The 27,429-nt window shown below is 39.5% G+C and overlaps 2 protein-coding genes across 2 annotated transcripts; one reads left to right on the top strand and one right to left on the bottom strand.

Moving 5' to 3' along the window:
* Positions 1 to 70: 70 nt before the first annotated feature.
* Positions 71 to 27,011, top strand: tdrd9 (tudor domain containing 9). The gene is made up of 35 exons (XM_089004240.1): positions 71 to 564; positions 4,184 to 4,246; positions 5,538 to 5,622; positions 7,209 to 7,430; positions 10,062 to 10,184; positions 10,281 to 10,361; positions 10,747 to 10,911; positions 10,990 to 11,093; positions 11,188 to 11,307; positions 11,968 to 12,052; positions 12,123 to 12,180; positions 13,127 to 13,231; positions 13,303 to 13,400; positions 13,477 to 13,608; positions 14,650 to 14,812; positions 14,917 to 14,980; positions 16,075 to 16,138; positions 16,230 to 16,274; positions 16,493 to 16,546; positions 17,176 to 17,292; positions 17,423 to 17,530; positions 18,193 to 18,293; positions 18,373 to 18,543; positions 18,701 to 18,812; positions 19,415 to 19,630; positions 19,713 to 19,802; positions 19,888 to 20,145; positions 20,579 to 20,746; positions 22,724 to 22,794; positions 22,876 to 22,985; positions 24,194 to 24,287; positions 24,762 to 24,900; positions 26,022 to 26,140; positions 26,220 to 26,292; positions 26,868 to 27,011. Exons 1-35 carry the CDS (start codon positions 452 to 454, stop codon positions 26,964 to 26,966), a joined length of 3,990 nt encoding a protein of 1,329 aa, XP_088860366.1. The 5' UTR covers positions 71 to 451; the 3' UTR covers positions 26,967 to 27,011.
* rd3l (RD3 like) lies at positions 583 to 3,874 on the bottom strand. The gene is made up of 3 exons (XM_089004239.1): positions 3,822 to 3,874; positions 2,622 to 2,888; positions 583 to 1,561 (listed from the first exon to the last, which is right to left on the bottom strand). Exons 2-3 carry the CDS (start codon positions 2,753 to 2,755, stop codon positions 1,207 to 1,209), a joined length of 489 nt encoding a protein of 162 aa, XP_088860365.1. The 5' UTR covers positions 2,756 to 2,888; positions 3,822 to 3,874; the 3' UTR covers positions 583 to 1,206.
* Positions 27,012 to 27,429: the final 418 nt, after the last annotated feature.

The raw sequence follows: 27,429 nt of genomic DNA, 5'->3' as shown, positions 1-27,429 counted from the left end.
TGATGTCCATCCGACGGGCGTGCCTGTGCGGGGCTTTGCAAGTCTCTGAGTCCGAGATGAGTCTGATGATTCTGCCCCGTGGTTCGCCCAATCTCTGTCCCGCGACAGCTCCTTTTATACAATTTTCAAGCGTGTGCTATGCGTCTGGGTGAGACGCACATCAAGGAGATCAAGGAATTGATAGACATGAAAGGGTTGAAAGGCGCACTTCAAAATCATACACACTTGTGACGCCACACCTTCTAGTAACTTGTTAAAATATGGTTTCTAAATAAACAGCTAAATACGTTTCGACGTGCTTTCCGATATAAAAATTCCGAACGCATCAAGTAACTTCCATGGTTAAATACCATTCACCCAGTTCGCCATCTCGCGTCTACTTGTCGTCAGAGCTACAGTAATTATTACACCTGAAAACTATCGACCGACAAACCGAACAAGCCACAACGTGATGGACGGATTTACTGCCGAGCAACTTTCTAACGGGTTCACCTCTGGGATCGCGTTTGCCAACATTAAAATCACAGAAACTGTCGAAAACAAATTGTGCGAGACGGAGACGAGGTAGGATCATTTTTCAACATCGAAAAGGTGAAGCGAGCATAGCTATTTCGCTTAGCTTTTACACTCGCACCTGTGCTCGTTTCGGTTTGTAATTATTGTGTGACACGTTTTGTCATGTTACAAACACAAAATAAAAAAAAAAAAGAAATATGAATCGCAAACACTGCATTTTGCTGTCACTGTGTCGAACTATTAATTAGCTAATGACAAACTCGCTGCTCATCGAACTTGCTTTCTTCGCCGTAGCAGTACGATTAAGCGGCAACTTAAATGTGTAAAATATAGCAAGTACCAAAAAAAAAAAAAACTTAAGCCACGTATAAGTATATCTTTTAGAGTATAATTTATTATTTTCATGTGTATTTTTCGAATCACGTTTAGTGAATCTTTTTGGCGTGGCATGTTTTGAGCTTGTTGCTGCTCCTAATGTCCACGGTGATATTTTTTTATTCGTTTTCTGTATATTTAGTATTAATATATTGCACAGTGGTTTGGCTATTTAGAAAAATAAAATGTTTGATTTGTCCTGTTGTTTAGCAATTACAACCAACTTGAATCAACATGTATTCAAATTAAGTAAAATATGTGTTTTATACTTCAGTCATAATTGACTAATACATGGTGGATTAATTGACAAGAGTGTCATTTTGGTGTGTCACATGCCTCCGTTGACCTCATAGGAACTGGACAGTAATATGGAAGTTCCCACTCCCTTTTTCCTCTGAGCCAGTTGGTGTGCCGCATGACTCTGTCTACATATCCCGAAACAGTTGGGATATCCTCCCTTAGCTTTTCATCACCACTGCTTGTTTTAAAAATGTTATGCTCCAATTTGTTGCGACTTGTCCAAAACCACCATTTTGGGAACTGCTTCACCTTCCCTGAGGGGCGATGCTCATCACCACATTTCCTTTGGTCGACGTCACTCAGGACCAACTTGAAGACAGAGATGAGCTCCCACGGCATCACTTTGCTGGCTGCAAGTACCTCACCAAACCTGTGGAATCCCACAAATAACAATCAGTACTAGATCAAAATTTGGGTGGACATTTTTTTCTTCCTCTAAATTAGCTGTAATATTGTTGATGATTCAGATTTTGAATTGCAGCAGAACTAGTGGCCACTCTTTAAGTATTTTCTGGACTTCACCAAATGTGTGACAGCTCAGTCGATTTCAGTTGCCTCACTCGGGCCTTCTGAATGGACAGTTAGTGTAAAAAGTATACAGACGCACCTAAACTTACGAACGGGATACGTTCCGAACGGTCGTTCGTAAGGTGAATTTGTTCGTAAGTTGCTTCAATGCTTTATTTTGTATTGAATGTAAGTATAGGGCTTATATAAGTATGTTTAGGGTTTATATAAATATGTTAAAGGCTTGTATAAGTAACCTGTATTGGTGTGTACTGAAAAATAAACATTTTATGAAATGTATGCTCTATAAAGATATGTACATGTACAACTGGAGAGAACACTACATATGTTACGACAAAAACGTTCATATGTACTGTTGTTCGTAACTCGAATGTTCGTAAGTGGGGGAGCGGCTTTAAATTGGGGGTCACCATCACATCGTCAACCATTGCCATAGCTCTAATTGCTCGTGGAAATGCTATTGAATCTGTTTTCATGATGTCTTCAAGGCAATTTTTCACCTTCACCTCATGTTCACATGACCTAATAGTGTGACATTAACACGCACTGGCTTTGTTGGCAGTGTGCTCTGCCTTCCTTCTTGCTCTTGGGCCTGTAGGCGCTTCCCTGCTGTCAGGTTTCATTTTAATGGCAAAGGAGCTATATGCTGCAGACGGCATGCTAACGTAAGGATCTGATTGAGAATAGACAGAATAGAAGTTATCATATTTAAAAGGTTCATGCCGTCGAACACAAGGCCCACAATGGAAGCATAGAAAATCTGGAGTCAATCTGAGGTGAACAAACACAGTCTGTTAAACTGTCATCTTCATGTAGGAGATCTGGCCTTGGACTAATTTAGGACTTGGTAAGCGAACATCTCTGACAGGATCTGAGACGATGGTATGGTGTGTACTAAACACCTGGCGAGCACCGCTGCAGCGTGGACAGGCGGGATACCAGCGCACAGTAGTTCCAGTTGGTCTCGCTCTGTTGTGGAAATGATGGTCCTCCTTCTGGGGTAGTTCTGAAAACATGGGTGTTCCAGATCCAGCATCCTGGCATTGCACTCACAGTCCTGCACATGCCATTGTAGTTCTTGGATCAAGTCAGGGGGTGGTCGCTCCACAGGGCATCTTTGTGATGAGTTTTCAGCCTGCGTGGATGTATCATGGGACCATTTCGGCCATCTGAAGAGTGGCATGGCAACGACAGCCCTGAAGCACTGAAGAGCATGAAAGTATTAGCCAGTCATGTTATTCGTTTAAAATAAATGCAGTATTTTACTGTTTAGACAGCCTTTAATACCTCAGTTTACGAACCCCTTGGCTTACGAACTTTCCGGTTTACGAATGTTAAATTTATGAAATTGAGGTGGTTTAAACATTAAAGAGACAGGCAGACGACAGTGAGAGAGTTTCAACTTTGATAAGGCAGAGTGTAGACTGCAAGGTTAAAATATCACATCAATCAGGCTCCACAAACAACGTGCACAAGCAAGCATCAAGTACACTTGATGCAAAAAGCTATCAACCCAGCTAATCAGAACACAATTGATGAGGAACTTGATAAAATTATCACACAGAAAGCACCTACAATGGATCATTCCTCAAGATGGTTAAGGAAGAAGGTTACGTTCCTCATCAAGTGTTTAATGCTGAGGAAACCGGACACTCCATTCCATTAAGCCATCAACGACCATCACAAGGGTAAATAAAACGTCTTTATTCGACAGGACAGTTTATTTCTTTAATTATAATACCATAGCACATTTATTTGACATAAAATAAGGTATTTTGTGTAGTTTTAAGGCTTAGAAAATTAAAACGTAGAAACATGTTTTATGGGGACCTGGGAATGGATTGTGCTCATTTTAATGGTTTTCTATGGGGAATTAATTTTTGGGATACGCACTTTTCACCTTACAGACTCTGTTCATAAGCCAAGGTATCACTGTACAATAAAAAGAAGTGAAGATCATAACGTACAAACCACGATTGATGCAAACCAGTTCTCACAGGATAAAAGCTCCTCGGTCAGTCCATTATATTTTTTGATGGTCCATTACAGTCCAAGGTTTTATCATCATCAATGCCAGTGCCCGTCGTCTTGCAGTTACTTACGTTGCGACTTGTGAGATGCTGTGACCTCGCCTTCGTCGTCTCTGCTCGGTCAGCTGCTTTGTACTCGCATCTGCAAGGAAAGAAAGGAGGCGAATGTGTTGCGTGTGCGTATTATGGTACCATCTGGATTTGTACCTCCCCTTGCTTTGGGGCATGTAGAGGGCAAAGGCCACAGCTTTAATGGGATTTCGCTGATCTTTGAAATATCATTTGACTTGTGCAATGATAATCTAAATTATGGGTAATTGTCAAGTGTTTCTAAACATCAGAATCAGAATCATCAGACAGATTTCCCAAAACACACAGAAGCTAACGTGAAAGTTTGTAAGGATGACCTGATTCTCTTAAATGTTTCCTACCAGCCCAGCAACAGTTCCTGATCAAGACGACTTGGACAGTGTGAACAAGACAAAAGATGACCGGTCAAGTATGTGCGAAAATTTTATGCGGTTCACAATTCACATTATTGAATGCACCATTTTGTTTTTTTAGCGTAAGAAATACAGTGATACCTCAGTTCACAGGTGTCAAAGTCAAGGCCCGCGGGCCAAATTCGGCCCGCCACATCATTGTTTTCGGCCCGCGAAAGCAAATCAAACTTGTTAAATTCCATGATGATTGCTAAAATCTGAGCCAAAATTTCATATTTTTGGATGTCAACCACAATAAAAGTCATTATTCTTGACTTCAGATTTGAAAACGAGTTATTCATTAATTTGCTGTGTGCTCTATATGTAATATTTGAAGGGATTTAAACATTCTAATGGGTTCCCCAAATTCATAACGGCCCTCGAGAGGAAACCATAACTACAATGTGGCCCGCGGCAAAAAATGACTTTGACACCCCTGCCTCAGTTTATGAACTTAATTGGTTCCCAAAAAGTGTAAGGCGAAAAGTTTGTCTGCCAAACATTTATTTCCTATAAGAAACCATTACTAATGAGAATAATCCGTTTCCAGGTCCCCATACAACATAATCTTCTACTAAATTAGCCTTAAAACTACACAAAATACACCTTATTTTATGTATAATTAATGTGCTATTGTATTGTAATTAAATCAATAAACTGTACGGTATAATAAAGTTGTTTTATTTATCTTTGTGATGCTCGTTGATGGCTTGATGGAATGGAGTGGCCGGTTTCATCAGCATTGAACACTTGATGAGGAACATAGCCTTCTTCTTTCACCATCCTGAGTTATTTGTGTATGTAGTATGTATGTAGTTACTTCTTGATGATATCCGAGTGAAGTTGCCGTGCTTTCTCAGCGTTAATACCCTCACACACTGTCCCCTGTTAGATGCTTTTCGTTAATCCAAATCAACAAAAGTGCTCGACCATAATTTTCTTTCGTGTCCTCTTCGGCTTCACACTAGCCTAGCCTGTGGTGGGGTCTTTTTTGGTCGCATAATAGCAAAAGTACTCCACTCGATAACAAACCACACCTGTACTGGGTGCACTCAAAGAAAGTGGGTGTGGAAAAGTAGTCCGCCAGCTACCGTGGCACAATTCAACCGTGTGGTTTGGTGTTCTTCCGCCGAAAACGACTCCGCCAGCCATTGTGGCGCTCGGTGTGTACCCCAAAAACTAGTTCGTATGCCAAGATTATATTCTCGCGAATTTAATGTTCGTAAGGCGAAAAGTCCGTAAACTAAAGCGTTCGTTAGCTGAGGTATCACTGTATGCTAAAAATCTGTTTTATCTGTATCTTAAAAATATCTGAATCCGTAGGAAGTGACCCTCCTCCACTTGCAAGCTCCGAGAACCCCACCTTCCCCATAACCAAAAGCAGACAGGAGGTAAAAGTCCATTTAGTGATTGCACTGAAAGTCTGTTTATGCATCATGCCTGTGTTTGCGTGACCTCATTCACGTTTGCAGTTTTTCTCCTCCGGACTTAACCGTCGCAAAAAAATATAAAAGATGTTGTTTGTGAAAGCATTTCAAATTCCTCTTCAATTTTCATAGTGGCCTGTCATTTCCTGAATAAGCTCTGCAATATGACTTTTTAACTCATTCACTGCCAGACGATGTGCAAAAAATGTTTCCACTCCAGTGCCAGGGTTTTTTTTCATTGTCACTCGAATTCCACGACCCACCGAATATTGAGTGTTAGGCCTAAATCAGCATTCAAGTCAGTGTAAGAAATCATAGACTCTCTTCTTTAATCAGAAAAAGAGTAAATTCCTCAATGACATAGGTTAGGAGTTATCTTATTTTGAAATGGGGGCGGCTGTATAAAATACAATATCGGAAGAAGGATGCTGAGCCTTGAACTGCCAGGCGGGACACCGAAAGGAAGACCTAAGAGGAGATTTATGGATGTTGTCAAAGAGGACATGAAGGTAGCTGGTGTGAGAGAAGAGGATGCACAAAACCGGGTTAGAGGACACTGATTTGCTGTGGTGACCCCTGAAGGGAAAAGCCGAAAGGAAAAGAAGAAGGACTACATAAACATTCAATGCAGCGTAAGAAACATTGGACTCTCTTTTTTTCATCAGGAAAAAAAGAGTTAATTCCTAAATTATATGGTTCTAGAGTTATATGAGCTTGAAATGGGGGCAGCTGACCAAAATACAATGCAACACATACATATTGCTTAAAATAGCCCTTTAACGACAGCTGAATCTGTAACAAAGCGCTAACATGGAAAAAAGGGAAATGTTGCTCCCTTGTGGAAGGGAAAAAACATAGCCATAGGTCTGACCAGCGCTTTATCGGCACCCCTGCAAAAAAAAAAAAATCTGAAACATGTCATATTTTCAATGCCAGTATAAATTCTGGAATGGCAGTGAATGAGGTAATAAATAAATAAACAAATAAATGAATAAAAAATAAACCGTCAAACTAACAAAAAAGAAACAAACACAAATAAATAAATACATATTTAATAAATAAACAAACAAATAATTACAAATAAAATACATAAATAAATAAACGGTCAAACTAACAAAAAAGAAACAAACTAATAAACACATACATACATACATACATACATACATACATACATACATACATACATACATACATACAGACAGACAGACAGACAGACAGACAGACAGACAGACATTGCCAGAGGCCATGCACCATGCTTTATCAGAATCAGAATCAGAATCAGAATCATCTTTATTGCCAAGTATGTAGAACACACAAGGAATTTGTTTCCGGTAGAACACGCTGCACTAGTATCGTTGTCAAAAAAACTGCTAAGTGGCACTATACAGTTCCATTTTGGCTATTATCGGCACCCAAACAAGAAAAAAATAAAATAAAATTCGGGAATGGCGCTCTTCATCATATTTTCAATTCCCGAATGGCAGTGAATGAGTTAAAATCAGTCAACTGAAGTCTTATGTGTGCATGCTTGTGTTGTGTTCCCCCTCCAGCTGATTTCTCTCATCGAAAACAACTCTGTCGTGATTATTCGAGGCGCCACGGGCAGTGGCAAGACCACTCAGCTGCCACAATACATTCTGGACCACTACAATGACAAAAAAGCCTCTTGCAACATTGCAGTCACGCAACCGCGTAAGATTGGCGCCACCAGTATTGCTCGCTGGGTCGCCACTCAGAGAAAGTGTACCTGCGGGAGTCTGGTTGGATATCAGGTTGGTGTGGTTTTTATAGAGACTTACCGTATTTTATGAGGCGCACCTCAAAGCTTTCAAATTTTTTTCAATAGATGACCATGCGCCTTATAATCCAGTGCATTTTATACAGTCATACCTCAGTTTACGAACCTAATTGGTACCCAGAAAGTGTATGTAAGGTGAAAAGTTTGTCTGCCAAACATTTATTTCCCATAAGAAACCATTAAAAATGAGAATAATCCGTTCCCAGGTCCCCATAAAACATAATTTTCAACTAAATAAGCCTTAAAACTCCACAAAATATACCTTATTTTATGTATAATAAATGTGCTATTGGATTGTAATTAAAGAAATAAACTGTCCTGTATATTAAAGTCGTTTTAATTACCTTTGTGGTGGTCGTTAATGCAGTTATTTGTAATTGATGATATACGAGTGAAGTTCTCATGCCTTTTCAGCGATAATACCCTCACTCACTGTCCCCTGCTAGCTGCTTTTCGTTAATCTAAATCAACAGAAGTTTTTCAACCTCTTCTATTGCCGGAGACTGTTGCTTAGACAACACAGAAACACCCTTTGCCACATGTAGCAATGGTCGATTTAGCATACTGGTACTAGGACTCTAAGTCACACAAACGCACACCTTGTTTGTGTTTTTCGATGATTTCCTTCCTCTGTTCGACCGTAATTTTGTTTTATGTCCTCTTCAGTTTTACACCAGCCTGTGGTGGGGTCTTTTTCGGTCCTATAATAGCAAAAGTACTCCACTTGATAACAAATGATGTCTGCACTCAAAGAAAAATGGTGACGAAAACTAGTCCGCCAGCCACAACCTGCTCTATGCCTAGTTCGTATGCCAAGATTATATTCACGCGACTTTAATGTTCGTAAAGTGAAAAGTTTGTGAGCTAAAGCGTTCGTAAACTGAGGTATCACTGTGTGTGTATTTATAGGAGAAATTAGGCTGCCTGGATGCCCAAATTCTACAGCGCTGCCACTCGGGCATTGTTATCTCAAGACACGAATGTTCAATTTGTGCACTCCTCCATTAGATTATATTTGGCTTTAGTAGTTTTCCTTCCATTCCTTCCTTTTTTTTCTTTTTTCTTTATTTAGTTTTGCTTTGGTTCAAGTCATGCCTCTCCTGAATGGAAAGCACTCTTTCCCCAGCGGCATTGGATTTGTTCTAAAACCACCCTGACATTTATTTCATCCCACTTTTGTGTACCAGGCACAAAAGTTTCCTCTCTGCGTCACTATCGAGTGTCGTATGTTCTGCACGCCTGGTTTAATCATCTCCCCAATATGATATATGATATAGGATTATTTGAGATATCCCATAATAATTCATTCACGATGTAGTCCCGAACCAAATGGTATTCCCTACATTCTGGTTGCTGATTGGGTGAATGAAATTATTATTATTATTAAAGTTTAGTTATTTGATGGCTTTGTTGTTTTCCTGCATTGCGGTCGTACGTATTAATTTTCCAACTGCATTATTATTTCATAATTTTGAGTGCACTGCATTTTTTGTCTGTATTTTGGATTGGATTGGATTTGCCTTTATTAGTCTCGCAGTGGAAAAATTTACATTCCGTTGTATAACAATAATAATAATACATTTCATTGACAAGAGCCTTTCAAAACTCTCAAGGTCACGTTACAGTCACAGTATAAGTTTTTCTGTGGGTGAACAGCGGCAGCCACACGCACCAGCGTTCACTCAACCCGGAAGTAACTCAAATGGAGAAAGCTAGCTAGCTAGCTAATAGAAAGCTACTGGAGATACTGTAGCTAGCTATCTGGATAGATAGTAAATAGCTAGCCAGATAGCTAATATATAGCTAGTAGATAGCCAGCTGGCTTGCTAGCTAATAGCTAACTGGCTGGATAGATAGCTAATAGATAGCCAGCCAGATAGCTAAGAGATAGCCAGACAACCAAATAGCCAGCTAATAGCTAGCTAGCCAGCTGGATAGATAGGTAATAGATAGTCAGCTAGCTAGCCAGATAGTTATATAGCGCTTGAACAACAGCTAAAGCTCGAACAAAGCGCTAACATGGAAAAAGGGAAATGCTGCCCCCTTGAGGAAAAGGAAAAAAAACATTGCCAGAGGCCATGGCCAGCGCTTTATGTGCACCAAAAAAAAAAAAAAACCGAGGCGCACCCCCAATGAATGGTGCATTTTTGAAATCTTATATTCTTATTTCATTTTTACATTCTCGAAGTTAATCACTTTTTGTGATGATTATATGCACCAAATTACCATATTATCCCGTGTATAAGGTCCACCGGAGTATAAAGTGCACCTCCAAACTTTTTCCATCTATAAAGTGCACCTTCAATGAATGAAATAAAATCTGACGATAATATATAAATAGATAAAATGTTTCCAAATATAAGGCATGCCGCCTTATAAGAAATGAAGACGGTGGCTGCTGACAGTGCGAGCTCTGTTGTGGCTCAATATGACTTCACATATAAGACGCACAGGCTTATAAGGCGCTGGGTCATCTTTTTGAAGAAAATGGAGGCTTTTGGGTGTGCCTTATATACCGGAAAATACAGTATATGTGGAATAATTTGCAAACCGCTCTTGAGGAAGTTGAATGAAATGTCTGCGATGTCACTTTTTTTCATTTCAGGTTGGACTGGAGAAGATGGCAACTGAGCACACCCGACTCATCTATATGACAACGGGGGTGCTGCTGGAAAAACTGGTTGCTGCCAAGACCCTCACAGAATATTCGCATATTTTTATTGATGAGGTTGCACATACATAATGTTTCCAAACTTGAAATGAGTTGAATCTTTGAAAATATCGTAAGACTACATTTAATTTGGACAAATAACTCTCGCTCAAGGTTCATGAGCGTACTGTGGAGATGGACTTCGTCTTGCTGATTTTGAGGAGACTTCTTAACACCAACTCTCGTTATGTCAAGGTAAAAAAAAAAATCTGTCCAAGTTCGTAAACAGTAGCTATGCTTCTAGGTCAGGGGTGTCAGTCATTTTTTGCCGCGGGCCACATTGTAGTTATGGTTTCCTCTCGAGGGCCGTTATGAATTTGGGGAACACAATAGAATGTTTAAATCCCTTCAAATATTACATATAGAGCACACAGCAAATTAATGAATAACTCGTTTTCAAATCTGAAGTCAAGAATAATGACTTTTATTGTGGTTGACATCCAAAAATATGAAATTTTGGCTCAGATTTTAGCAATCATCATGGAATTTAACAAGTTTGATGTGCTTTTGTGGGCCGAAAAAAATGATGTGGCGGGCCGGATTTGGCCCGCGGGCCTTGACTTTGACACCTGTGTTCTAGGTAATTCTCATGTCAGCCACCATTGACTGCAGACAATTCGCAGAGTATTTCAGCACTCCAGTTCGTGGAAAGATGAGTCCAGCCTATGTGTTTGAGGTGGAGGGTGCACCTTATACCATTGAGGACTTTTACCTGGATGACCTTCAGAACATCTGTCAATCGAACGTACAATACATCATGATTTATTTGCTGCTTCTTTTAGTGGATATTGCTTCTTAGCATATTGATGCTTGTCCTTCCCAGCTGGAACCGGCATGTTTAGATGATGCTTACATCTCAACTGCAATGTACAACCTTGCCATCTGCCTCATTGAGAATTTTGACAAAATGGAGGACGACAGTCGCAGGTGAAGATGCTTTTGTGCAAGCCTTACAAACAGCGCTTTGGTAGCTTTATTTCCTGTAACAAATTAAATGATGGAGTCCGTTGTGTGTTAACAGTGATGCAATGACCGAAGGCTGTGGGAAAAGCCCGGAGAGGGGTAGCGTCCTTGTTTTCCTCCCCGGAATATATGAGATAAGACATATGCAAGAAGCCCTGTCCACGCGGGTCCATAAGAGGTCTTTTTCCTTTTTGTAACATTTCTTTGTAATGTTCTAGAAGTTAATCACTTTTTCTGATGATTACATGAACCAAATTACCGTATTTTGCGGTGTATAAGGTGCACCGGCATATAAGGTGCACCCCGAATGAATGCATTGTAAAACTTTTTCCGCATATAAGGCGCATGGGACTATAAGGAACACCACCAATACCGATAAAAAAAAATCTAAATATAATATACAAATATATAAAAGTTTTCCAAATATAAGGCACACCAACATTATAAGGAGCTACAGTAGAGGCTGGCGTTACGCGCTACTTCTTCTACAGTTGGAAATGGAGTCGTGGCTGCTGACAGTAGTTGCGAGACCCGTTGTGGCTTAATATGACTTCACATATAAGGCGCACCTGCGTATAATGCGCAGGGTTATCTTTTGAAGAAAAACAAGGTTTTTGTGTGTGCCTTATACACTAGAAAATACGGTAATGGTCGTTCAAGACCTTTTTAATCCTGTCAACCCAGACCATGGCTTAGTATCACCCCTGCCTCACATACTCGGATAGGCCCTCTCCGTGACCATGACATTTTTCTTATCTCATGAAAGAAACAATGTAAAAAATGTGGACATAATAATGTTCACCTCAATTAAGAAGTTTTGATGGCCCTTTCCTTTTAGGTTGCAGGTTTTTGCCCTTCACTCCACTATAACAATGAAGGAGCAATTTGGTGTTTTCCTGTCACCTGTGCCCGGATACAGGAAGGTAAAAGTTTAATGTTTTTTTATTTCTTTTTTTGGTGTTAATTATTCTTATGTTGTTTTGACTTTTGCAGGTTATTCTTTCAACAAACATTGCAGAAAGTTCAGTGACGGTACCCGATGTCAAATACGGTAGGTGATGTTATTTCTCTTCCCCGTTTTTGTCTCATCATCGAGGTTTCGAACCTGTCATCCTTGGTCAATAGCCGCCCTTATGAATGATTACAATTGCCATGTAAAAGTTGTAGTCGATTATTTGAAATGATTAAAAAAAACACTAACACAAGCGGAAATGCAGACATCTTACCGTGCATGCGCACGTTATGCTTTTATCAATCCAACCGTATGCAGCAATTAAAAAAAATATATATATATATATATATATATATATATATATATATATATATATATATATATATATATATATATATATATATATGACTGAGGTTTACTTTTGCTGGTTCAGTAGCAATCAGTGGCAGCATTGTTGGCTCCCAGCAGTTGAGACAAACTGGATTTGAGCCACAAAGGTCTTTGTAAGATCGGTTCAAAACTTTTTTTTCTGAATAAAAGTTGTAGTGCCTCGTGCATTATTTGAAATGATTAAATACAACTTCTAAAATATGGGGCAAACGTATAAGTTGACACGTATAAGGTTTACGTCTGTGTAAGCTCTCAGGCGTACAGGAGTGGTCCATCAAAGAAAAGGTTTCTTCAGTCGTCATCAGCACTTCTTTGAAGGTTTTGGACTTTTCGGTTCTCATCCGAGGAGCTTCGTCACCGAACTTAATTTTGCTGGTAGCTCTGGCCCTATATACGTATATCCCTAATGTCCAGAGGTGGCGGAGGTGTGGTGGATATATACATATAGGGCCAGAGCTATAAGCACATTTTAGTTTGCTGACGAAGCTTCTCGGATTAGAAGCAAAATGTCAGACACCTTCAAAGAGGTACAGATGATGGCTGAAGAAACCTTTTCGGGTACGAGGTTTGGAACTAATTTTCCTTTATCTTTAATACAACCACAAGTATTCCTTTGGAGTATAAAACACACCCCCTCCCACCCTTTTTTATGCAGTTATAGATTTCTGCTTGGTCCGTCAGTTGATTTGTGACGAAGAAACCAATTATCAATCTCTGCATCTCACATGGGCAGCGAAGACCAACTGCAAGCAACGTAGAGGTACCGAACAACATTTTTTTTAAAATAAATCAAAAGATGTCCTCACTTACACTCACCTTCCCTTCTTTCAGGAAGGGCGGGTCGAGTTTCCAAGGGCTACTGTTACCGCCTAGTCAGCAAAGACTTCTGGAGGAATGAAATCCCAGACTACATGATCCCTGAAATCTTGGTATGTGTCTAGTTTGAATCTATCATGACACCTTTAATGGGATTCATTATAACGTCCCCCATGTGTGTACTCTCAGCTTTCGCCACTGTCCAACATAATGCTGAAGGTGAAGCTGCTGGGTATGGGAGACCCTCGATCCCTCCTTTCAACAGCTCCCTCACCCCCTAACCTCAAGGATATTTTGAGAACCGTGCTCCAATTGAAAGAGGTGGGTGCTGTTGAACTCTGTGATCCAAAGTCTATTCGCATATAAGCCTGATGACGAGCTTCCCAGATTCACCTTTTAAAAGATTACAATTAAAATGTAAAAAGTTTTAGTACAGTGATACCTCAGCTTACGAACTTAATTGGTTCCCAGAAAGTGTGCGTAAGGCAAAAAGTTTGTCTGCCAAACTTTTATTTCCCATAAGAAACCATAAAAAATTAGAATATTCCCTTCCCAGGTCACCATAAAACATAATTTTCTACTAAATAAGCCTTAAAACTACACAAAACATACCCTATTTTATGTATAATAAATGTGCTATTGTATTGTAATTAAAGAAATAAACTTCTGTAACGGTAACCCTGTATAAAGTCGTTTAATTTACCTTTGTGATGGTCATTGATGTAGTTGCCTCTTGATGATATCCGAGTGAAGTTGCCGTGCTTTCTCTGTAACAATACACTCACTCACAATGTCCCCCGCTAGCTGCTTTTTGTTAATCCAAATCAACAGAAGTTTTTCTACCTCTTCTATTGCCTGTTCCTTAGACAACACAGAAACATCCTTAGCCACACATAGCAATGGTCGACAAATAATGTGCCACAACACAAAAGACAGTCTTCAACCTTGCACACTTTCTGCGCACCTTTTTGTTGCATGAAGCAGTTCTAGATGAAAGCAGAGAAGATCAAAGCGTCCTTTTCACCAGTGAATCAGGGACGTCATGGTGAATTGTGCACGTCTGTTATAAGCTTAATGTGGAAAGCAAACACGAAGCTGTAGCATCCATTGATGAAAAGAGATTGGAAAAGATGGTGGGGAGGGTGCAGAAGGTCCAGTCAGCTTTTCCACGCTCTTATCTTGATTCTTGCAGTGTGCAACTCCTTCAGAGTGGGTAGGGGGGTGTCAATTATTTTTTTTCCACTGTCCTAACTGTCCGTTGAAGTCGGATTTTGTCCATTTTAGTGGCGGCCCCAAACCAAACCGCAAAAAAAATAATAGTAAAAATGTAAATAGTTTATCATATTCTCTTTTCTTCTGTAGATGGGGGCCCTCTCTGCTAACCAGAATGATGGATATCGAAATGAAGATGGTGAGCTGACATTCCTGGGTCGAGTGCTGGCCCACTTACCTGTGGACCTTTATCTTGGCAAGATGATTGTCCTGGGCCACATCTTCGGTTGTCTCGATGAGTGTCTCATCATAGGTTGGTTTTCTACATCGTAGTTTTAGAGATATCAGTTATCAGTATTGAGTGTGTTACTTTTTACACATGCTACATTTCCACCCACTTTTTTACACAATCTTCAGCTGCTTGCAACTCGATGAAGTGTTTCTTTGCCATACCTACAATGGAACAGCTTGCCGGTCACAGGTGAGTCACATCTGAAGGCTGTTTGGCTTTTTTTTCCTCTATAAAAGGTTATCAATCCTCCGGTCAAATTCATACATGCGGGGTAACCCTTTCCAATCACAGTTATATCCACATACAGTAATACCTTGGTTTATGAACTTAATTGGTTCCCAGAAAGTGTGTGCAAGGCGAAAGGTTTGTCTGCCAAACATTTATTTCCCATAAGAAACCTTTAAAAATGTGAATAATCCGTTCCCAGGTCCCCATAAAACCAAAATTTCTACTAAATAAGCCTTAAAACTACACAAAATATACCTTATTTTATGTATAATAAATATGCTATTGTATTGTAATTAAAGAAATAAACTGTACTGTATAATAAAGATGTTTTATTTACCTTTGTGATGGTCGTTGAAGTAGTTGCCTCTTGATGATATCCAAGTGATGTTGCTGTGTTTACCCTCACTCACACGGTCCCCTGCTAGCTGCTTTTTGTTAATCCAAATCAACAGAGGGTTTTCAACCTATTCTATTGCCTGAGACAGTTGCTTAGACAACACAGAAACACCCTTAGCCACACGTAGCAATGGTCGACTTAGCATCCTGGTACTGGGACGCTAAGTCACACAAACGCACATCTCGTTCGTGTTTTTCGATAATCTCCTTCTTCTACTCAACCGTAATTTTCTTTTGTGTTCTTTTCGTCTTAACACTCGCCTGTGGTGGGCTCTTTTTTGCTCCCATAATAGCAAAAGTACACCCCTCGATAACAAACCACGTCTGCACTCAAAGAAAGTGAGTGTGGAAAACTAGTCCGCCAGCCACTGTGGCGCTGTGTGGTTTGGTTCGTCCGACGAAAACTAGTTTGTATGCCAAGATTATAATTTCGCGAATCTAATGTTCGTAAACCGAAAGGTTCGTGAGCTAAAGCGTTTGTAAGACGAGGTATAACTGTATGATGAAACCATGTTTCAATAGCCACCGAAAGATAAGATATCAGACAGAAATATTGGTGTCACTTCACTTTATTTTCTGTTCTAAATCTGATTCACAATCCTTTGGTCACATATTCAGCCTAAACTTCATGTTCTGTCTTCTGAATATTTCCATTCTAGGACCAAGCTGAGCTTTGCCCATGGCAGCCAAAGTGATTCCATAGCATTTGTCAACACATTTAAGGTAATTCTGAGGGTTCCCCCCCAAAAATGAAGAACATTTTTTAAGGAATTTGCTCAATGCAACTCTTTTCACTTTCCTTCCCTGTTGTTAGGCATGGCTCTCCTTCAAAAAGCAAGGACAGCTGAGAACCATGAAGGTGCCGTAAACAACTAAATATTTACTGACATCATCGATGTCAATTTGTTTGCTGTATCCTGTATTTGTTAATTCTAACTGAGATCACACATTTTCTCCCATGTATAACTAACTATTGGAGCAGTTGTCAGAAGTTATCTTCCGTTCACATACTGTGATGAAAAGGTGATCTTGACGATGCAGACTTGTAAAATCATGAAATCTGTCTGTTATCCTTAGGATGAACTGGTTTGGGGTAAAGAGAATTTCATTCAGGTCAAGAGGATCCGAGAGGTACTTTTTTTGAAAGGATTCACTTCATGGGCCAATTTCTTATTCTATCTATCTATCTATCTATCTATCTATCTATCTATCTATCTATCTATCTATCTATCTATCTATCTATCTATCTATCTATCTATCTATCTATCTATCTATCTATCTATCTATCTATCTATCTATCTATCTATCTATCTATCTATCTATCTATCTATCTATCTATCTATCTATCTATCTATCTATCTACCTATCCCTATTTACTGTAGCTATCTAGCTAGCTAGCGCTCTCTCTATCTAACTAGCAACCTATCTAGCTAGTTAGCTGTCTCTATGGATATATATATATATATATATATATATATATATATATATATATATATATATATATATATATATATATATATATCACTATCTTTCTATCTAGCGAACTCGCTATCTATCTGTCACGCTAGTTAGCGAGCTACCTATCCGTCCATCCTAAATCAAGATTATTGTGCTGATTGCGATAATTTTGTTACATCTACATAGCCAGACAGGGAGGCACCCATGGCTGTTGTGAGTTTCCATGTTGCAACCCTTAATGCGAAAAGCGACAATTCTCAACAAAGCAGCCTGTTTCATCTTGCCATGCTCTCTATATCCAGGTTGAAGAGTTGTATTTAGATCTGAAAGAACGTGTGAAACAGTTCAACATGTACGTGCCAGAAAATACCCAACCCTCAGACTACACCAGCGCGCACACACAGAAGTTCATTCTTCAGGTTTGTGATGAAGTTAATATCGACCTTACAGAAGTTACACATATTTTCCCATCTTTTAAGATACGGGAGAATATGACCCTTAATGTCCGGAATAAAATCTTTGACTTTTGCACGGACCTCTCTCATACAGGTCGTCATTGCTGGTGCCTACTACCCGAACTACTTTCTACAGGGCGAGATTGATGATAATCTGTCTGCCAGAGAGTTGAATGGCTTCAATCCGAAGACAACAATCATGGTAGATAATTAAGTCATTGTTGTATGAAGTATTCATTGGTCAACATGTTTTAAATGTTTTTAATTTGTTTTGTTTTTGTTAGAAATAATAATAATAGTACATTTAATTTACAAGTGCCTTTCAAAGCACCCCAAGACATTCTACAATTAAAAAACAATGACAGTTACAGACACTCCCCTACTTACGAACATTCGAGTTACAAACAACGGTACATATGATCATTTTTGCGGGTATGTTGAAAAATGTTCGGACAGAGATGTTGTAAATTAGATTTTGTATTGTGCGCCATTTTCCGAGTAGTGCTTCTTTCCACCGCTAATACCGACGTGAGGCGCTGTGAGAGCTCTCTCTCTGTCTCTCTCTCTCTCTCACATATATTAGTATTCTCTCCAGTTGTACATGTACATATCTTTTTGAGCATATATTTTGTTAAATGTTTATTTTTCAGTACAAACCAATACAGGTTACTTATTTAAGCCTGAAACATACATTGCAGAAAAAATATAGCACAGAAGCAACTTACGAACAAATCCACCTAACGAACGACCGTTCAGAATGTATCTCATTTGTAAGTTGGGAAGCGTCTGTCCAGTGATACAGAAAAGGTTGGCTGAATGTACTGCATGTTACATAAGGTTAATGCCAAGACATGTCATCCCCAGATGAGAAACCTCCCTACCTACAGTTTTCTTTACTACAAGCAGCTGCTGTCTCTGTTTCGCCAATGCGGACAGGTTAAAGCCATTGCCTTTGAGGGCACCAGGTAGAGAACTATAGCTTTTATTCTTCACATAGAAGAGACCAAAACTATCACCGCAGGTGTGTATTTTTCGCCTGCGCAGAGCTTATGTGGAATTCTACAAGACATCACAGGACTCTGCGACCCTGCCTGAGGTCTCACTTGCCCTCCTCCTGGCCCAACAGAAACCTGGCCTGGAGATTTCCGTCTACCCCACAGAACAACTAGAAGCCATTGCCGGGGGCAAACAAATAACTCATTTGAAATATGCACGGTATAGTTCTGTTCATGTGTTTGAAGAAATAACCTATTTAAATTGCATTGACTATGTTGTGATTATAACAAAAGCAATGCACGTTAGGCAGTTTTACAGTCGACATTTTGTGCAAGAAACAGCATATTGACAACGTTTGTGTGATGCTGCTGTGTAGGGTGAATGTTGACTTACAAAGCCACTCAGTCCTTCCGGTGGAAGTGGTGAGCAGTACCCTTGACCCGGACAAACTGCCTTCCAACCTATTTTTTGTGGTGAACATCACAACGGTATGCATTCTCCCTCTTCCTGATATTTCAACCGCATTGGGTTGTGATGGAGAACAGACAGAAAATAACTTATTATATTTATATATAATAGTATATTATATATACTTTATATAAGTTTCATGCCACCCAACACCAGGCCCACAATGGAAGCACAGAAAATCGGGGGTAAATCTGAGGTGAACAGACACAGCCTGTTAAACTGTCATCTTCATGTAGGAGATCTGGCCTTGGACTAAATTAAGACATGGTAAACTTATTCACAGGAAGAGTTCATTAGCCAGGTTACAAATCTGTCAGTTCGTGAAAAGTACAACCAATTAAAATGCCTATGTTCTGTTGTTTTATGAATGTTGGCGCTTGGGACGTCCATGGGCGTGGTATTAAAATCAAGATGACTATGTTTTACTAATGTATCACTTAAATTTGCATATACTCTCAATAAATAGCTTGGCAGAGGGCTGCAGATTTTGGGTGTCGGTTATGAATGGCTACGTCCCCTGCCGGCAGTAAAAGACAATCTTCCTGTGTTCGAGCCTTTGTTCACAGTGTTCGGCCGAACATCTCTGACAGGTTGTCTCAATACGTCAATGCGTTTGCTCCAGGTGGTGGACGTGGGTCATTTCTGGGGATTCCTGGCAGATGAAGCCAGTTTGGAGAAGCAGGGTCAATTGACAGGAGAGATCAACAGGCGCACCCTCCAGCCTTTGACTCTGTCGCTCTATCCTAATTTTCTATGCCTGGCACCTTCCTCTGATGAAGATGGACAAAGCCTCTACTACCGCGCCAAGATCCTGCACATCCGTGGAAATACAGTGGAGGTGGGTGAAAGTGATATTTTCTCCTCGGGTAGTGACCGAGCGCCATTGCATCCTCTGTGCTCACCTTATTTTTGTTCTTCAGGTGTTCTTCTTGGACTTTGGTAACACTGTGTCCGCCCAATGTAACACCCTGAGGGAACTCCCACTTGACCTCCAGTCTCACCCCTTCCAGGTGTCAACAGTTAGATTTGCTACTCAATTCCTTCTCACTTTCCATTTTGTCAATAAACAGACAAACGGCATTCTCTTTTTCTAAGGCTCGGGAGTTTCAAGTGATTGAAATGCATCCATCGGCGGAGTCCATTATATCTGGCAACCAATGGAGCAGCCGTGCCCGTCATCGATTCATGGCGCTGGTGAAAGGCCACTCTGTCAATGTATCGCTGTACTCCATTCTCCACAATGTGATGCGTGTGCAGCTGCTCATCAGCAGTGACGCCACAAACCGAAGCATAGTCGACATCCTTGTGGAAGAAGGACACGCCATCCATGCTGAAGAAAGCTTTGACTCCAAGGTAAACTGTCAATTCGAATTAACCAAGAATGCTCGTACAGTGATACCTCGGCTGAGCTGAGGTATCACTATATTGCTTTCCATTCATCGGTTAAAAACAGTTACAAAAAAAGTTGAATTAGAATGAGGCTAGAGAGAAGAAGTTTTAAGTGTCTGCTGGATTTGGTAGTGGTGGTGGATCGGTTGCGCCTGGCTGAGGGGGTTGTTGGAAAAGGTGGTGGGCAGGGTGCGGAAGGTTCGGTAGGATTTTCCGCGCAAAAAGGAATAAATGGGGAAAAAAACAAATATAAATCCAATATTACTTTTGCTGCAACAAAGTCCTAGTACTCTTCAATTAATATTTTTGTGACATGTTTGAAGGGTGTCTTCTTTTTGTGATGGTTTAAAGTCTGTGGATTTTTTTTCTTCTTTAATGGGTCATCTTTGCTCTGCAGCAAAACCATGAGGTGCTGGTGTCTCTGTACAAAGACATCGAAACAGGCATGTATGTCCCCAATGCTGCGAGCAGCTCATGGAAGGATCGCAAGAACGAAGAGAAGCAGCTTATCGATTGCCTCCTCTCCCGGTTTTCCAAGTGCTGCCCATCTCATTCCAGGACAAAGGCAAGATATGATTAAAGGGCAAATAAACCTAAAATGTCCAAACCTTTTTTTTTTTTTTTTTTTTTTTTTCAAAAAGCCATGGCTATAGTTCATGTATTTGATGATTTTTTTTTTCAATGCTTAAAACCCACAAAGAGTTTCAGTTAAAAAATAATGACGTGAAACAAAAAAAGTCTGAGATGGACTAATATGCGTTTAGTTATCTTGTATTTGTATCAAAAAATCTGTTTAACCCTTTAAGACCTGACCCATCCAAGAATAGCTCAAAAATTCTGCTTTTTTTGGCATCTGAGATGTTAATTAACACTTATACCAAAATCCACAAAAAATGTGTTCTCGATCCTGTTGTTTCGGAAATATATTTTGTATCGCCTTTGATACACTGATTAATTAGATGAATTAAGTCATCAAAATAGTGTGTGTTTGTATTTTAGTAAGCATTATGTAGATTAGATGTGAAATGACAATTTGGGGGTAATCTTATTTTAAAGGACAACCGGCACCATTTTTTGTTTCCTTACATCAGAAAAACGTTTTATAGCATCTAAAATACAGGCTGATATTTTTAGTCAAATGAAAAACACCAATAAAAATGACTTAAAGTGTCTAAAAACTACTTCAAAATGACCTCGGAAACGGCGAGTTTAAGAAGATCCCGCCCCCTTGTTTGTGACGTCACGCCAGTACGTCGTGCCTTGCTCTAGAATCAAAACAATGGCTTCAGATTTGGAGATATGCTTTCTTGTTACTCATCCAGTTATGAATATGATTCAAATAGTTCTGAAGAGGAAAGCATAAATGTTTGCAATCGATTAAAGAAGTACTTCCGTATCATTTTGAGGCATCTAGACTCCAATGTAGCTCCCAGAAAATGCACAAGATGGTGCACAAGTTCTGATGGAAATGGGCTGATTTGTCTGCTGGGAATGTGTGTCAACTAGTATCAAATAGTAGTCTTGGTGCAACACACAACGATTCACCATCGTCTTATTTATGTGTTTTCCTTCTAATTTCGTCATCAACACGAAGTTTTCAAACCAAACAAAGTACCCAAAATGCATTGTGTGTCGCTTTCTCGGTCAGGGGTGTTCCTGACGTGACGTCACGCCAGGAATTGTCACCAACTCGAAAACAAGACTTCCTGAATATTCAGCGCGGGTCTTAAAACGTAAAATATAGTTATATGTGGTGGAATCCTTTTAAAATACACTCAGAAGTCATTTGAAGCGATTTTACAAATTATGGACACAACTTGTCCGGAGGCGTCGATTGTCCTTTAAACCTGGAGTATCAAATTTGACAGACATTTTAACACATTTGTAATATAAAGAATTAGTTACTGAATAAATATGCATCCTTTCAATGAAGAAAACACTTATCTTTAAAAATGACTTCATACAGTAAAGTCTCGTTATATCGATATCGGATATATCGATAGTCCCGGTTATATCGATACTATTTCTATGCACGCACAGAGAAAATTACATGAATATATCGATAGTCCCGGTTATATCGATATTTTTTCGGACTCCCTTGAATATCGATATAACGAGACTTTACTGTATTTTGATTTTATTCTCACAATAACTTCCCAAAAATTAGCACTAATTTTCCTGAAAATCCTAAAAGCATCAAACACTGGGAGCAGCCATGTTGGAAATGACCAAAACAAAACTTGAGCTTCCTGGAGAGGCATGACCACGCACCAGAGGGCAGAATACATGTATCCGATCATATCCAAAGGTATTTTATTTGTGAAAAATTTTCATCATGTTGGTGAGAGAGGTCTCAGAACCCCACCGTATCAAATATGATACCAATGGCATTATAGGTTTAAAAAAAAACAAACAGAGCTGTTGGCACTGATTTGGTGGAATGTTTCATATTATACCGTGCAAATGGGGTCAGGTTTTCCAAGTTATTTATTGTGAATAATTCTGCTAACATTGTTGTCTGATTGGATGATAATATGCACAGGTTCGTTTGCATGGACCAAGCAGTCCTTATAAAACCCAATTCCACTCCTTGTTCCATGCTACGCAAATCAAGTAAGTCACTCATACCGTTGGGCTCAATCCTACAACAGGGCTTTTGCCTTTGTTCATTCATTCAATGTGTCTTTTTCCCAGGCCCGTTTCCATCGATAAATACAGCATCAACTCCACGGCTCTAAACGAAAATCCTCACTATAAGCACCAGAGAATGCTAGTGGCGGGGAATGTGTTCACCAATTCTTCAGGTGCCAGGGAACTGCTAGCATGCCTCAAAATACTGCAACAGTCATCAGTTATTCCCACTTTGTATTTGGTAGTTGTGATTGGCAAGTGTGCAGTGTGAAACCAACCAGTTTCACTGAATTTGTCTGTAAATCATTTAGTTACAACAAATGGAAAATACAAACAACTCGGCTTCGCCATGCTGAAATGCAGAGTTCGATTCTAGCTCTGGCCTGCCTTGTGTGCATGCTCTCCCCATGCCCGCGCGGCTTTTCTACGGGTACTCTCATTTCCTCCCTTATTCAAAAAACATGCATGGGAGGCGAACGGGCGACTCAATTTTTTAAAGGACAACCAACACCATTTTTTTGTTTGCTAACTGACATTGGAAAAACGTTTTATAGCATCTAAAATACCCAAAACACACAGGCTGATATTTTTAGTCAAATGCAAAACACCAATAAAAATGAGTTAAAGTGTCCCAAAATTACTTCAAAATGACCCAGGAAATTGTAAGTTTCAGAAGGTCCCGCCCCCTTGTTCGTGACATCACGTCAGGACCTCTTTGCCTTGCTTTAGAATCAAAACAATGGCTTCAGATTTGGAGAAGATGCTTTCCTGTTACTCGTCCAGTTATGAATATGATTCAAATAATTCGTAAGAGGAAAGCATAAATGTTTGCAATCGATTAAAGAAGTACTTCCATATCAATTCGAGCCGTCAGGACTCCAATGTAGCGTCCCAGAAAATGCACAAGATGGCGCCCATGCTCCGTTGGAAATTGGCTGATTTGGCTGCTGGGAATTTGTGTCAACTAGTACCAAATAGTAGTCTTGGTGCAACACACAACAATTCACCATTGCGTTATTTGTGTTTTCGTTCTAATTTCGCCATCAACATGGATAAACACGAAGTTTTCAGACCAAACAAAGTACCCAAAATGCATTATGTGTCACTTTCTCAGTCAGGGGCGTTCCAAACGTGACGTCACGTCAGGCATCGTCATCAACTCGAAAACAAGACTTCCTGAATATTCAGTGCGAGTTTTAAAACGTAAAATATAGCTAGCTATATGCCGTGGAATCTTTGTAAAATACGTTCAGTCGAAGTCATTTGAAGTAATTTTACAAATTATGGACACAACTTGTCCGGCGGCGTCGGTTGTCCTTTAAATATTTCAATTTTGCTGACTTTCAGACCTCCTTTGGTCATTGCAGTGTTATGTTTGCAGGTAATATTCTTCCAAAAGACACCTCACTTATGCCAGACATCCCTGGACTCCCTGCCATCGTTACCATGCTCTTCACCCCTACTATGGAGTTGCGGTTAGTCTCATGTGTACATATTCAAGACAGAGACAGCACTATATACAGTCATCCCCCTCCATTGCTGAAGTTATGTTACACACTACTCCTGCAATGGGTAAAAGCCACAATCCAGAAAACCTGAGTGAAATACTGTACTCCCTTTGGGTGTTTCCATACCATTTATGTACGTGTAGTGGCCAGAAGGAAAATGTTTTTCAGAAAAACTCAATCAAAAATGTGTCTTTTTTTTTTCGTGGGAGGTGTCCTGTGAAAATTATGTATTTTTTTCCTTTTGTATAGATGAGTGAGTTGTGTCACCATCTAGTGGCTAAAAATAGTATGACACCATGAATCGAGTAGATTTTTTAAATGACGTAAGCGTTTTTAAACTGTCCAAAAAAAAAAAAAAAAACCGCAAAACATGACACCCGTGTGGATGGGGTTGTTTACTGTACCCATTTATTTTCTCTCTCCTTTTTTTCCTTATTTCAGTACCAACATCGACAAAACCCGCTACATCGGTGCACTCTGCGGTTTGGGCTGGAACAGTGAAACACAAAAAGGCGTTTTTCCTGACCATGACATTGAATTGACCTTTGATGTTAAGTTTGATTTTGAAGACATCATTGAGGTAATGGCAACTATGTATAATAATAATAATAATAATAATAATAATAATATAATATATTATGTATATTATGTATATTATATTATAATATATGTATTATATAATAATACATTTCATTTAGAAGCGCCTTTCAAAACTCTCATGGTCACTTTACAGTCACAGGATAAGGTTTTCTGTCGGTGAGCTGCGGCAGCCACACGCACCAGCATTCACTCAACCCGGAATAACTCAAATAGATAGAAAGCTAGATAGCTAATAGCTAGCCAGCTGATAGAGATTAGACTCTGACACCAGCTAAATAAGGTAGCTCGCTAGCCATATAGCTAGCGATCTAATTGCTATCTATTGGATTTCTATCTAGCTAACGGGCTATCTAGCTAGCTACTATGTAGTTGACTGACTAGCTGTTAGCTATCTGTTGGCTAGCTAGCTAGCTTTCTATCTATTTGAGTAAGTATTCGGGTTGAGTGAACGCTAGCGCATGTGGCTGCCACTGCTCACCCACAGAAAAACTTATTCTGTGACTGTAAAGTGACCTTGAGAGTTTTGAAAGGCGCGTATAAATGAAATGTATTATTATAGATAGCAAATAGAATAGATACATTTTTGAGGCATATGTGATGAAATCCTATTCCAAATATGAATTAAAAATCTGCCTTTGCAAAGGCAATGTGTTTGTTTGGCATACAGAAGCTGTTTTGCTAATAATATATGTTATATGTTAGCTATCTAGCTAGCTATCTGGCTAGCTAGCTATCTTTCTGGCTATCTATTTGCTATCTATATAGCTGGCCAGCTGACTGTCTGTGTTGTAATAATAATAATAATAATAATAATAATAATAATACTCCAAGCATGGTCATAATAAGATAATAATAATAATAATAATAATAATAATTATTATTATTATTATTATAGTTGTTCAGATAGCCCTGTGGATGGATTGAGTTATGTAAAGCTACTATATATACAGAGAGTTATAAAAGGCTTCTTATTGTATGCTTGGTACCCATCCCCCAGACTTGAATTTTACCTGTGTATGCTGCTCAATGTGTTTGGACTGTAGAAACCTTCGACAATGTTGTCATCTCTTTGACTGCTTTGTCGCACGGGTGTTTCTTCAGATAAATGCTTTGCGAGTGGCAATCAACCACCTCGCGTGTGAAAGGCCGAGTGGCACCCTGCACTTGCCATCCGACAAGATCAAGCAGTTCCAGGAGGACTGTCGTGAACGTCTCATTAGGTCGCACCACACACACCGGCGCATTTGGTCAAAGCTTGTTTGGGGGGAAAAAAATGGAGATTGATTATGTTTTCTACAGATTGTTCACAAAGTCTCCTCCAAGGGAAAATGTCACTTCAGTGTACTTTGATAAAGCATGGAAATGGAACCAGGTATGGTGGCCATGATGACTTTTTTATTAACTCATTCACTGCCATTCATGAATTTATTCAGGAATTGAAAATATGACAGCGCCATTCCAGATTTTTTTCTTTTTTTTTCATGCTTGTGTGCCGATAAAGCGCTGGCCATGGCCTCTGGTAATTTTTTATTTTTTATTTTTTTTTTTGGGGGGGGGGCATTTCCCTTTTTTCCATATTAGCGCTTTCTTCCAGCTTTAGCTGTTGTTAAAGCGCTATATAAACCAATATGTATGTATTGCCTTGTATTTTGGACAGCCACCCTCATTTCAAGCTCATATAACCCCAGACCCATATAATTTAGGAATTGACTATTTTTTTCTGACAAAAGAATATAATCTGAGGTTTCTAACGGTGTATTGAATGTTTATGTAGTCATAAAACTCAATATTCTGTGAGTACTGGAATTTAATTGACAATGACAAAAACCCTGGCACTGGAGTGGACACATATTTGCAGGTCTGGCAGTGAATGAGTTCATTCAACCTTAGAGGCAGATTTTAGTTTATTCTGTTCCTCCATTTGTACTTTGTGTGCTGTTTCAACAGGTTGAGCCTTCACTCAAGATGGACGTCACTGAGGCTGAGACTGGAAAATCCAGAGGAGTTCTTTTTGAGTTGCATCCCCTCGTCCTCCTCAACATCTAAGATATGTGCCATGTTTGCACACATTTTTTTTGTTTATTGTCATTATTTTTACAAAAATTCACTCGGATCTCATGAATCTTTGTTCTTGCCTACTTTTTGTCCTTTAAAAGTATGTGGGTCTATCTTTGTTCTGGCTTATTGTACGCATACATGCACACACACACACACACACACACGCACACATTCCTGTTTCAAAGGTTTTGTGAGGTCCGTATAACTCCAGATAAGGAGTGAGGACCACCATTACTGATAAGTTTAGAGAACTAGTGTTACATTTGAACACTAAATGTCACCCCATTTTCAAATTCAACTTCTTTAAAAACAAAGAAATAAAAAGTGGACTTGAAACTGAAATAACAGCAGGAGTGAGGTTTCTGAATGGGTACATTCAAAGTCCTCACCCCTGTAGTGAATTCGGTTAAAATATCATTTTACTTTTGGTGGTATGAACTTTTTCCTCTCA

The sequence above is a fragment of the Hippocampus bargibanti genome, linkage group LG09 (genome assembly GCF_051943395.1).
Source record: "Hippocampus bargibanti isolate YZ-2025 linkage group LG09, ASM5194339v1, whole genome shotgun sequence".
NCBI classification, from domain to species: Eukaryota; Metazoa; Chordata; class Actinopteri; order Syngnathiformes; family Syngnathidae; genus Hippocampus; species Hippocampus bargibanti.
Note: the sequence above shows the minus strand (reverse complement) of the source record. Positions and strands in the feature narration are given on the sequence as shown.